The sequence below is a fragment of the Apiospora marii genome (genome assembly GCF_038362585.1).
Source record: "Apiospora marii strain CBS 49790 chromosome Unknown utg000007l_segment0_segment0, whole genome shotgun sequence".
Lineage (NCBI taxonomy): Eukaryota > Fungi > Ascomycota > Sordariomycetes > Amphisphaeriales > Apiosporaceae > Apiospora > Apiospora marii.
Window position 1 is genome coordinate 1428455 of NW_027117379.1, and position 12818 is coordinate 1441272.

At 52.3% G+C, this 12818-nt stretch overlaps 3 protein-coding genes across 3 annotated transcripts; 1 reads left to right on the top strand and 2 right to left on the bottom strand.

Annotated features, from left to right (window-relative positions):
• Nucleotides 1-5913: 5913 nt before the first annotated feature.
• Nucleotides 5914-7878, bottom strand: PG985_010829 (uncharacterized protein; the record flags this gene model as incomplete). Its single annotated transcript, XM_066830596.1, has 3 exons — nucleotides 5914-7141; nucleotides 7205-7347; nucleotides 7420-7878. The coding sequence occupies 3 exons, from the start codon at nucleotides 7876-7878 to the stop codon at nucleotides 5914-5916; spliced, it is 1830 nt and encodes a 609-aa protein (XP_066681278.1).
• Nucleotides 7879-9769: 1891 nt separating this feature from the next.
• PG985_010830 (60S ribosomal protein eL42) lies at nucleotides 9770-10897 on the top strand. The gene is made up of 4 exons (XM_066830597.1): nucleotides 9770-9874; nucleotides 10248-10340; nucleotides 10432-10616; nucleotides 10676-10897. Exons 1-4 carry the CDS (start codon nucleotides 9872-9874, stop codon nucleotides 10713-10715), a joined length of 321 nt encoding a protein of 106 aa, XP_066681279.1. The 5' UTR covers nucleotides 9770-9871; the 3' UTR covers nucleotides 10716-10897.
• Nucleotides 10898-11113: 216 nt separating this feature from the next.
• Nucleotides 11114-12520, bottom strand: PG985_010831 (uncharacterized protein; the record flags this gene model as incomplete). Its single annotated transcript, XM_066830598.1, has 3 exons — nucleotides 11114-11721; nucleotides 11891-12134; nucleotides 12401-12520. 3 exons carry the CDS (start codon nucleotides 12518-12520, stop codon nucleotides 11114-11116), a joined length of 972 nt encoding a protein of 323 aa, XP_066681280.1.
• Between the last annotated feature and the right edge of the window lie 298 nt (nucleotides 12521-12818).

Consider the following 12818-nt stretch of genomic DNA (forward strand, 5'->3'; position numbering starts at 1 on the left):
TTCTTGACCGCTGCAGGACTAAGGCAGGCAAAAGAATGGCGTGCCGAATTTGGCGATATCGATGCCGTTGCCGATTTAACCCAGAGAAAGGGCTGAACGTTCCTTGGTTATGTTACTCCGATTCTGTCATAGAGCGGGAACCAATATGGGGTCGCTAGGTAGCTCGGTCGTGCTTTCTTGATTTTTAGGCCGATCCAATGGGGGACAGCTAAAGAAGTCGAGGGGCGGGTTCCCGAACGGTGCCGTATCTCGATCGTAGATGAATGAGGCAGCACCTATCATACAATAGCAATTGTACACACACACTCAACAAGTTGCCGACAAGGGTGGGAGGGAGAAGATAAGAAAGATGACAACAGAAAGGGCCCGTCTTTTCCAGAGTGATGCTGCAAAGGAAGAATAGTACAGCGAGGGTAGAGGAGAAAAAAAAAAGAGGGTTGATGATCGGACGTGGGAACAGACGATAAAACCACCAAGCCACTAGGCGGAGGGCCACTTCAAATGGCAATGGGCTCGGCAGCAGGTCTTGGGTTGGTTTCTCTTTCTGGCCCGACTGGGAATTGTCAAACGAAACCGAAAGTCGACAAGAGACAGAAGAGGCAAGTTGGTAGCGCAGCGATGGATTGGGGAGAGGGAAAAAAACGAAGTAGGCTTCTCTAGCATCAAAGACAGGCAGCCGAAACTATTGCTTCTTAGACTCTCATACAATTGGACCCGTGCTCAGATCTCTCGAGACTCGAGAGAGAAAAAGATCAATGGCCAAACATTAGGTCGGGGGAGTCTCTTGCCAGGTACATATGACGCGCAACGGGAGAGTTGATACTAGCTGCCCCTATCTAAAACCTGGCTTGACTCCCGAATCTTAGCATTCGCGGCCCCTGTCGGCCATCAATGCGTTGCAACTTATGGATTCCCACTGAACCTTGTCGGTCTCTCCCCAGGATCTTCTGTCTTGGAGAAATTTCTACTTTCTTCGTGCAGCCCGCACACCCGCATAGCAGCGCAGAAACTACTTTTCGCCGTACTTGCCGTACCTTATCCGTACTAGTTGGGTCCTTGCTAGGTAGGCATCGCTATTTTTGTTACTGCTCTTCGGGTCAATTGAACGCCTGCCTCTGCCCTCCAACAGGCCATGTCCCAGCGCCCGGAGATGCATACCGGCCGCAGCAGTGCAGAATAGGTACTGTTGCATCCGATTGAACATACATGATGTCGGTCGTGGATATAATGTACATGCTATTGGCGGTCGTCTCCCCCAAAACCTGGAGGCGCTACCGCACTAGGCCACCCATCCCATGGGACGGGTAGTAGTCTCGTAGTCAGCTGTAACCCTCGCCTGTCGGCGTAATACTGTTGAGCCTCCAAACGCCATCACTCCTGCACGAGTTTGCCAAGAAAAGCCGATTGAACATGGTGGTGGGCTCAAGCCTCCAGACTGCCATTTCTAGTCAGCCCCCACATCGACATTGGCTAATGCCCTCAGTAAGGAGATTAAACAGAGGCCAATCAGCGACCAGCAGTAGTTCTGGGAGGCCAGTGTCGCACAGAGCGGGACGGCTACCGATTAGGGCAGATCGTTACCGGTACTTCAGTACCAGAGGTAGCAGGTAGGTACTTCGCGCGCTGGCGCAGATTGGCGGCCTGCCCAAAATGCCAGGGGTGGGCAGGGGGCGCTGTCAAGTCTCCCAAGAGCATCCCGGGCCATGCAGCCAAGCGAAAACACTAGGAACCGCAGAACTCGACCACTTGCTTGGATTTGAAACAGCGTCTTCATGAGGGACGCGTAGCAAAAAGTGGACAGGATGGATCTCCAAAATCACCGTTCGCTTTTTTTTTTTCTTCTCTCTCCATCCTGGAGACCTCGGAGCATCTTCGCCAACAGCAGTGGTGATAACATCATCGCTCTTCTACCCTGTTGCTAAATTGGGACGGAGCATTCAATTGTACATGGCTTGATGCATGCTTGCCGAACAACTGACTTTTCTAATAAGCGCTACGGAAGCAACAGGTTTTACGGTTCTCATTCTCGTCACTTTGCATCTGGATGGTACAGTATTGTCTCCTCCTGGATGGTATTCTTCCATACCGAGAGTGCCTGACCTTTTTTTTTTTTTTTTTCTTTTTTTTTTTTTTTTTTTTCCCTATAACGGAGACCAAGACCCAGCGGGAGGCACAGGCTTTCTCAGAAACAAATTGCAGCGAGCAAGTGTCGTCATCGTTTGCACTTGCGATGGATCCTCCAGCAGCCAAAATCAGACTTTCATATGAAGCCATTCCATATTGTGGGACTGCATGACTACGCAACCCAGTCCTCGCCCACAAATTCCTTACCAATTCTGCCATGTGGCCAGCCTTTCGAATTGTGATTTGATACTGCTAACCCCCATGCTGGACGGAAAAGCCCATGCTGTGCCGCTATACTTTCCAAACCAACGGCTTGTGTGATATTGAGTACTGAGTGTGAGATGAGCCTTTCTAGTATACACACACGATGTCGCCTGCGATTCGAAATTACGGGCACCGAGAGGCCCGCCCGAATGAGACGCAAAAACAATTATTCGGAAATTGTTTCACTTGTGAACCACACCGCAGCGATCCGAATCTGTAATGCTACGCACCGTTACCGACTTACGTAGGCCAGACCTTCTGTGCACCGTGCATCCCTATTTCGACCATTTGGGAAGGTGCCTACTGGGCACTGGCACTGGCTGGTGCCTCCTCCTCCTCCTCCTCCTCCCCCCGTGCCCCCGCTGACTGACGCCAGTAAGCCCAACCAGCCTCAATTTCTGGAAACACCCGCATGTAACATGGGGAGGTGGGAGGTTTGCCGCTTGCACATTCCTTGGGCAGATTGTCACCCGTCGGGTCACCACTTGATCTTTTTAAGCATGTACCGCGTTACACCATTCCCACGACTAGAAAGCCCTGACTTGCTCTGCGCTGGCAATAACATACCAAACGGGGTTTTCTTAATCCTAGCAACTTACCGACGCGAAATAGTAAAGTACCCAGTCGTCCGGTCTCCTGGTAAGTTGGCAAGGTTTAATTTAGTGATCGGCGAAGGATTCGTGCTTCGTTACCTGGATGCGTCTTTCGGTGAGTCTATTAGAGGACCCTTCACTGTTCAGCTGCTGTTTTAAGATGGGATGAATCGCTATACGAACCACTAAGATGACGATTAACGACATGCCTCCCAGCTACTCTGGTAAGTAGAAGGGGCCGGGGGTTCTGCGCGGATATCTCGTCTAGAGTGCCTTGTATACTTGAATATTGGGGTTTCTACTCTTGGCAGACACCGTGACCCCGGGATCTATCCTAGACAACCGATACCTATCAAAAGCAGCTCACGAAGCACCGCATCATTGCCGACTTGCTTGACCGGAGGAGAAGAGGGGATGTTCCCCCCATAACCTCGAGTTCCTCAACTGCAGTATAGCAATAGTGGCATGCTATGGCACCCAACAGCTGATGAGCGCCATCTGATGGTTCTAAAGATGGATCAGACCACTCAACTAATGCAATGCCCATCGAGCATCGACGTGGTTGATGCTCTGCCGATCCTTGTCCAGTCGCGCCGCGCGCCCCGCCAAGATATGTAAAATTTCGTGTGTTGTCGGATCAACATCTAGAGATACAGAGTATGCAAACAGCCCCTCTCGGCCGGCGAATGACTACAAGTACATACCCACATCTCCGGCGCTCAGCTACATGAAGCCTGGTTGATCAATCTGTATTGTCACTGAGAACCCCCCTTATCTTGAACATACGTTCTGAACATACCACCGGCAACCGGGCAATGCTTGCTTTGTGCGGTTGTGACTGACAGGCCCAAAACAATCACCCCGCAAACTAACTCGCTATCCGTGCCTATAGATAGAATAAGAGTACTGATGCTCTTGTCATGTGTGTTCCGGTTTCTTGTCCCTCGGCGTTTCGATTTAACCACGGCGATCCCGCCCGGCTTGTCGGTTGGTGTGACAATCCACGTAGCGGACAAGCAGCGACCCGTGGGGCGTCAAGAGAATGTGATGTTTCAAAAGAGCCAAGGCGAAGAGCTTTCTAGAACGCATGTCTAGACTCCGACCGACCGACACCTCCGTACGTACATTGCTGACAGCATCCGCATATTCAGCCCTGCTCTCACCTACATTAAAGCAGGACTTCGTACGTTGTACAACCAAGACGCTGCATGTGTATGTAAGTCTTTGTTAAGACCGCCCCAATTAGAGCCGCATCGCTAGGTTGACAGGCCCTCGGACCTCGTAGCCTTTGTCAGCCGAGCATTGCAGCAAATGACGAAGACTCAGGCCACGGACGCGGAAGATTCAGATCAGCAGACTTACCTGAATAGTAGTTACGAATTGGATTGTCGGGACTTGCTTCCTGCAGGATAATAAAATTTTTTTCTAGATCGTGATCACATACTTCCTATGCAGCTGCAATGCAAGCTCTATACTGTTTTGTTGATTCAATTGAAGCACGCATCTTGTTCTGGCCCCCGAGTCATCGTTGTCTACCGACCGTATTGGAGGTTAAAATGAGATACACCGCCTTGGCATCGAATTACACAAGGATTCTTGGGATTTCATTTCTCCATCCGAACAAAACAATCGATCGGAGGAGACCATGGCATCAGAAATGGGCCACGGTGAGGCTTAAACAGCTTACGCGGTCCTCCCTGATTCAACGGATCGAGGGATGAAAATGTTCCCTATGTTGCAGCCATCCCACCCCCTTGGCGACGTTACACATTTTTTGTGGGAGGGCCCCTGGAACTTGGAACACGCAACCCCTCGTTCCATCACAACTCGGTCGTCGTGAGATTTGGTCGTATCCTCTGGTCGCTTGTTTCATACTTATACCTACTCGAAGAATTGCCACCAATAACGTGCTATGCGTGCGCTTGAATCATGGGTGTTCGTCGTGTCTTCCTTAGGGGGTACTTATCGGGATCTGGGTGTGATGAGTAAGTTAACATGCAGGGAGGTATGGAAGTTAGTTGCCTCTGTGTTTGTTGGACCTATCTTGACTTGCGGGTCAGCCATTCCGTCGATTGCTGCAGAATACTCTGCACGAATGACTTGCAGCCGAGAGTTTGCCAACGTTCTTCGGAACGAGAACCGCGGTAGTTGGACGGTGCATTTGCCGGGCTCAGCAAACTGCATGCCGCCGCCCCTTGTTTGTCATCCCTCCTCCCCTGCTGCATGGGGTGGCTTTTTTGGGATGTGGCGTTGAGGTGCTTCCCGGGAGGTAACAACCCAAACATTAGACAGGTACGGACAAGCAGGCATGGTGGTGTCGGGACATGCTTGCTCACTCGTTCATTCGATTACCACGAATCTTTTGTTCCTGCTGCATTGCGAGTAGCTTCGTTCACGGAAAGGTATGCACACAGCGGACATGTTGATATCCGGGATCATCATGCCAGCTAGCATGGGGTAACACGAATTCCCGTACGTTTGCCGTTTACCGAACGTTGACCTGGGGTAGCTTCAACCACTCCACTTCATCTCATCGGTCTAGAAGGATCTGTATTGGTTGTCGCTTTATTGATCGTCTATATGATATTGCGCCGCTACTCTACTGCGATTCTATCTTTACTTTGAGGAAACCAATATAGTCTATGTGTATATTCGTATATGCCAAATCGCTGTTCCTCACCGAGCCGTCTTGTGGGCAAGAGAGGAAGCACTAGCAGCTCCCACCATCAACCTACCAAATGCAAGTTGTAGGCAAAACTTTAAATGAACATGGTTTCATCGTACTCTTATCGACGACATCGGAAGGCGCCCCGGCTTAGTACAAACTTCGAACGAAGACGAAAATAGAAAAGAATACAGGGTATCTCCCCCTAGAGCCGATCGCATTACTAGCCCCGTGCCAGAGAAGAACCCGACAAAGCTTCAAGGGAGGTTAAGCAGCACTCCCAACGCCCTTTTCGAGATCTGGATTGCATGATTGCGCCATAGTGGGCGCGGTGGTCGTGGTGACCCCGTCTGCTTTCTGTTGGGTATTATTATGTGAGCCGTCATCCTGGTGCGGACGTGGCTCCGGGCGCGCGCTGCCAGGAGCAGGCCGTCGGTCCTCGGCTCCTGTGGCGGCGGCAGCCCTTTCTTGTTCCCCTGCCCCCTGACGATCGTCAGCTTGGTGGCTCGATGATGACGTCGGCGGTGGTGCGCGGCGTTTTTCCGCGTACCGCCGGGCCTTCTTCTTGGCGTCTATCCGCAGGCGCCACTGCCGGCCGTAGCGGATCGTGGCCATGGTGCAGAGCACGCCGCACAGAAGGAAGGCCACGCTGATGGTCGAGAACCAGCCGACGCCGATGGACTGGATGCCGGGCAGCACGACGGCGGTGCCCGCGCAGGCGAAGAGGTAGCGGATGACGTAGTTACTCGCGACGACCTCGCCCGAGCGGGTTGGCATCACGTCCAGGCAGTACGTGTTCAGGGAGGGGAAGCAGAAGAGTTGCGCGACGCCCTGGATGAACATGACGATGACGACCACGGGGATGCCACCGCGGTCGTACTCGACGCACCAGCCGTAGACGAGGATACAAGCGGGGATCACGATGCCCATGAACGGTAGCGACGAGTACAGCCGGTCCTCGGGGATGCGCATCCCACGCTTCTTGGTGTACTTCTTCACAATGTAGTCAGCATATCGGCCGCCGCCGAAGGTGCCCAGCAAGTAGCCCGCGCCTGGGGCCAGGTAGAAAAGACTGCCCTGCATCGGCGTCGTGAGGTTGAAGCGCGGATTGAGGACGTAGCGGATGGGTGAAAGCAGTGAGTACATGTTCCACAGCAGACAAGCGCTCGGGATTCCGGTAAGCAACAGGTTGGGGTATTCGTAGAGCCGGATAACGCGCCACGGGTTGATCATGCCGCCGAGCACCTTGGCCTTCTGCAGGCCGCTGTAGCCGACGAGGTCGTCGATCCGCTTGTGGTAGATGGTCTCTTGCAGGAGGAAAAATGATCCCACGGCGGCCACGGCTGCGAGTCCGGTCTGCAGCCAGAAGATCACGCGCCAGGACGTGTACGTTACGATGATACCTCCGATGAATGGACCGAGCGCGGGACCGATGAGCGTGCCTGACAAGAACCAGCCGAGTGCCGTGCCTCTTTCGGTTGGGCGGTATATATCGCTAGGAAGAGGTACGTGAGCTTCTGGGGGGTTCCTGACAAACTGGGGAACGGTGTGGACTCACCCTATCACAGAAGAACCGACAAGAATGAACGATGTCCCCTCGAACGCCGTGAGGATACGGAAAACGAAGAAGGCCGCCAAGTTTGGAGCAAGAGCTGTACCGATATTGCATCCGAGGAAGGCAACTGCGGTAGCCAGCGTCACCTAAGTTTCGTCATGTAAGTCAGAATCTTTGCTGCGAATACGGGATGTCCTTCTCTTTCGGGTTGCGCTTACCGGCCTCCGTCCATACACTTGGCTCAACGGGCCCCAGAATAGGGGCGAGATCCCCATGAAAAGCATGTAGAAAGCGTTGGATAAGTTGATGATAGACCCAGTGGTCTCAAACTCGGCCGCCACTTCGGGCGTGGCAGCCAGTACTGATGTGCTCGAGGCGGGGGCCAGAAACGAACAGAACGAAAGCAAAGCTACCATCATCAATTTTCGGTGATTAGGTAGTCGATCGTATACTTCGTCCGGGATTTCCACCGTCGAGTTCTGAGCCTCGATAGGCGCATCTGGCCCCATCGAATGATGGGTTGAGAAACGATCTAGGCCTGGTCCCTCCGTCTCATCGTGGACGGACTCGCTGCTGCCATCGTGTGAAGAACTTACGGATCGATCACTAGCATGCAGTTCAACGCTCGACCTGCGAAGACCATCCGGCTGGTCACGTTCATCCTTGGCTGCAAACATCGTTGAAGGCCAGGCTCTCTGGGGAATGTCTCTTTTTTGATTGACGAATTGGAATATATCGACAAAAGGGTCTTCATCCCAAAGTACTAATATGAGAACCAAGAGAGAACAAGCTTTCTCTACGAGCTTATACTCTGCTGAGAACCAGGTCGTCGTCTTGGGCAGCAAACACCGCCAATATGATATGTTCAATCTTTTGCCAAGGTTGGGAGTGGGTTCAAATATTGGAAAGCGGCCCACCTCCGAAGATCCATGAGAGAGAGGAAAGAAGGGAAGAACATATGAACACCAATCACTCGACAAGACTTCTACGACGGCTCTGGATAAGTATGTAGAAGGAGGAACTTTAAGCGGTGAGTAGCACGAAACTTGCGCATCTCGAGCGTCGAAAACATGGAGTGGCCATCATAAGATCTTTAACTTGTTTCTTTGCTCGGTCGAACACCGATTCTCCACCCACTACTAGAGGCAAAAAAGGGCTCCATACCCGGTCTGCCGGCCGAGCATCGGTGGGCTTCGATGTGACTCCTGCCAAGTCTTGCCTTGATAAGGCATAGCGACTCACGCACGCCTATCTACATCTTGATAGATCCTGCCACAAGCCCCGGTGGCAACTCCGACGAGTACGTCGTCTTTGCCGGCCGCCATCGCCAATGTGGCCTACTTCACGTACAGGCCATACTCGATAAATCTGACCGCGACATCCAATCCCATAGTGTCCCTCTTGTTCGCTACAGGGCAGTATAACATGGCGTAAGGCAACTTGGCAATTGTGGTGATAGGCGCACCAAAGAAATCCGGGTTGGAAGCGAAGCACGTAGAGCAAGACTGGTCGAGACTCAACTCTGGGTTTCCTGTCTTATTTCCGGCCTACGCCCGCATTGCCTGAATGCCACCCCCCACGATTTGATCCGTCATCACATTCCTAGTTTGTTGAATAGTGCAATTCCGTCAAGCGCAGATCGTCGACTGCGATAAGCTGGAGTGCGCACGCGAAGAAGTCGCTGATTGTATGCTACTGTGCATACTGGCGCGCCGCGCACCCCCTTTCAGCGCTCCGAATGCGGTCTGGCATTTACTGTAAATGGCGCCGACGACGGGAATCGGACGACTCATCGTACAGTGGCATGGATGGCTTGATCCGATAGTGGGGATGGCCGTGAGCGGTCCGCAGGCCGGATGCTTGATATGTGGTCAGTCATGCAGCTTCTGGCATGATCCCCTTTTGATAGATGGCACTTCTGAAGCTGGCGCGCTCAGAAGAGAATGCGTGCAGCTTGGCTCTTCGAAATTAGGTACAAGTACAATACGGACGGCGCACACATACATATCCATTCATGCTTCACGGAGCCATTTTCTTCTCAACATTCAATATTCGAAGTTTTGAAGCTATTCTTATCTTTCAATCCATGTTATGACTTGTCTGATAACGGTACGTTGGTCACGAAGGAGGGCCTGGGAATGCGTATGTTAAGAAACGCGAGACGGTCGATATTCTGCTTCGCGTCTATTGCGTTCACTTCTCACGAGGAAAATGGACAGTTTTGACTGCAGAAGGCTTTCGACGTGCCGCATGTGAGATTAGAAAGCTCAGTATATCCGCTGTTCTAGGCCTGAAATGGGATCTGAGGAGATAATTGAACCTCCGAGACTGGAGTTTGAGTCTTTGGGTGTACCGCATCGGCATATCGATGATCAATGGAAGGCTCAAGCACATTACCTAAGGTTAACCGATCATTGGTGACTCCTCGTGCTGTGGCTGGAGGTCGTGGCTGTGCACGTCAGCTAGCCTCAGAGCCAGGTAGGGCCAATCATTGAGCCCACTCTAGCCTGCTTTCCCCCACTTCAAAAATTTAGGGCACCCTTCGACACAATTGGAATTGCCTGAGAAAGAGAAATTAATTTGACATTACCCTTCCATTTTGAGCCCGACAATTCACCATCACGACACACGACCAACCTTTCGACCGCGAAACCGAGAACAGCCGTCAAGATGGTACGTACGCGACTGATGCAATCCACTTACATTTATTCTCTTTGAAGTCATGCGATGGGCGTCCAGCAAATTTTACGGCGCGGGATCAAATGCGAAAAAGACATGCATGCACAACTTGCTTGGTGATGCAGAATAAACCGAACCGAAGACGATGGATATCCCGACGAGATTCAAGCACGATTTGCGAATGGCAACCCCGCTCATCAACGATCCCGGCTTTTCGTGTCTGTCCTCGGAGGGAGTCTGGAGTCTCGGTTACGACAAAAATGCTACTGGACGCCCATCTGTGCCTAAGGAGAAGAGGGAGCTGGCGGAATTGATCATATGCGTTGCACATCAGACAACCATGTACTGACCGGATCTGTCCACATAGGTCAACATTCCCAAGACACGTAAGACCTACTGCAAGGGCAAGGAGTGCCGCAAGCACACCCAGCACAAGGTCACCCAGTACAAGGCCGGCAAGGTCAGTGGAGCCCCTTCCGCCTGATCGAGATGCTACCCCTCGGTCATGGCGCGGCTACGTTGCTGTTACTCGATTCTGACAGATATTATAGGCTTCTCTGTTCGCCCAGGGAAAGCGCCGATACGACCGCAAGCAGGCCGGTTATGGTGGTCAAACCAAGCCCGTCTTCCACAAGAAGGCTAAGACCACAAAGAAGGTTGTCCTGAGATTGGAGTGTGTTGCCTGCAAGACGAAGATGCAGCTGGCTCTGAAGCGTTGCAAGCACTTCGAGCTTGGGTACGTTTTCCCATCCATCATACTCCTCCCGGATGTGACTAATTCAATTTTCTCTACAGTGGTGACAAGAAGACGAAGGGTGCTGCTCTTGTTTTCTAAACGCATTTTCCTGGTTCTCACGTTCATCATTCATGGCATATGGATTTGGGGTTCATCACGACCGGACACTGGCGACAGGAGTATTCATCACCGGTTGAGGGACAAGGTGTAGCAGGACATAGGTTCAATATAGGCCAACGTCTGCTGCAAACAAAATACGATCTTAGAGAAGATCAATGACTCATCACGAATAACCTATGTCGGGGGCTTCTTGCTACCTACTACTCTTTTAAGGAGGCGATGATTGAATGTTGAAAAACATAAGTCCAAATCGTGCACGCCGTCCAAGTTCTTTACGTCGAACTGTCTAGTCTATCTATCCTTGAACATGACGTGATGAATCAATCCATAGATAAGGCTTGCATAGCCGGGAATGAAGTGTATTGGTTTTGGGTGCTCTAGAAGCCCTCGCCAAGGAGCACTGTTCGTCCTCCGCCATACCAGAGGGTCCCAACGCGAACATCCAGCCCCTTCTCTTGGCCGACGATCCATTCTCCAAGCAAGCCAGCCTCTGCTGTATCCCAAACCTCTGCCTCCAGCCATTTGTTGATCTCCTCAATAGCATCGACCCACTTCTGCCTCTGTTCTGGAGTGGCATGGTCCTTGTCTGTCAAGTACCGCCCAAGGGTGATGTGGGCGCTGGGCACGATGTAGCGCGAGTCGATCTCCATACCCGCGTCCTTGGCCAGATCCCACATGTCGCGCCGCAGATGGTGATATGTGTACTGATCACCCTGCTGAACGGGCTCGGTTGTGCCGGGGGCTACGGGAGGAGGTGACACGCCCGCCTCGCCGCAGGCCGGTAGGAAGGACACCGCGAAGGCCGACAGGTCGTACGAGATCATCGGCTTGACCAGCCGGGCCCGGTGCCGGTACGTGTAGCTTGCCACTTTGGGGATCGCGGGGCGCAAGGACCGCACGATTGCGTCGATCTCCTCGGGGGTCCGCGAGAAGGCCAGCTCCAACGTCGTGATGTGCATGCGATAGGTCGGCATGAGCCAGATGTCTGTGTTGGGGGCGTGTCAGTCGGTGACTAGCTTTCTACGTAGCCCAGGCGTAACACATTCGGACCAATGCAGATATGGTAACTGCTCTTTCTGGACCCAGGAGCGTAAGGGGAATCCATGTACGTTTCTTATCCCGTTAGTCTCCTGCTTAAATGCGCTGGAACTTACTGGGTGCGACCGCTTTCAGCTTGCTTTGGATCTTTTCAGCCAGCTCCAACACGTGCACTGGAGGCCGACCCCAGAAGGTCATGCAGTTCCTCAGGTCCTTGAACCCGGGCTCGATCTCGGGGTTCTCGAGACGTAGGAGCCACGGGTCAATGATGAGCTCGTTGAGCTCTGGGGACAGGAACTTCTCCTTCTGCTGGCCATTTCGCCGGACGCGATGGGCAGAGTACAGCGCCTGGATTTGCTCCTATTTTTGCATGCCGTTAGCAAGCCATGTTCTTTATTTGCTCGCTGCCTCCCCTTGTGCACATTTCCTCAACCGTGATACAATCACGACAAACTCCTTCGACGCTGCCAGATGCTACATGATGATTTTGGGGCCAAGGTAGGTAACTGCCATCCAGCTCTTTTCTTGGGGGCCCCTCCATTTCCTCAAGGGCCGATCAAACACATAAGACCATACTCTCTTCCTCATGGGAGCGAGCAGCTAGCCAAAACATGGAAATGACCTACCGGATCGTCCTTGCATGTTTGTATTAATGCATTGTAGGGGTTCTCTCCTGGCTTGACAACCACCCCAGACAGGTCCTCCAGCTTGTTTCTGATGTCGGTAGACTCGAGCACAGCCCCCATGCTGTGTGTTTCCTTTGGACAGGCAAGAGAAGCAAGGCGGTTCTGATGGAAGTAAGAGAGGCTCGTCAACAAAAGGGGTCCCAAACAGCAATAAAGTGAAAGATCTATGCTTTCATGGTTGATTGAGCTGGCCCAAGGACCTCCAGTCTACCTACCTAACATTCAAGTTATATGCATGCATTAGGTACGCATGTATATGTATATAAGTCGACTATGCCAATAACAGTAGCTACCTTGTTGTACCCCGCACTCGTTTTCAGCTTCGCGTGAGTATCTCGCATTCATGGTGTTGACTGAC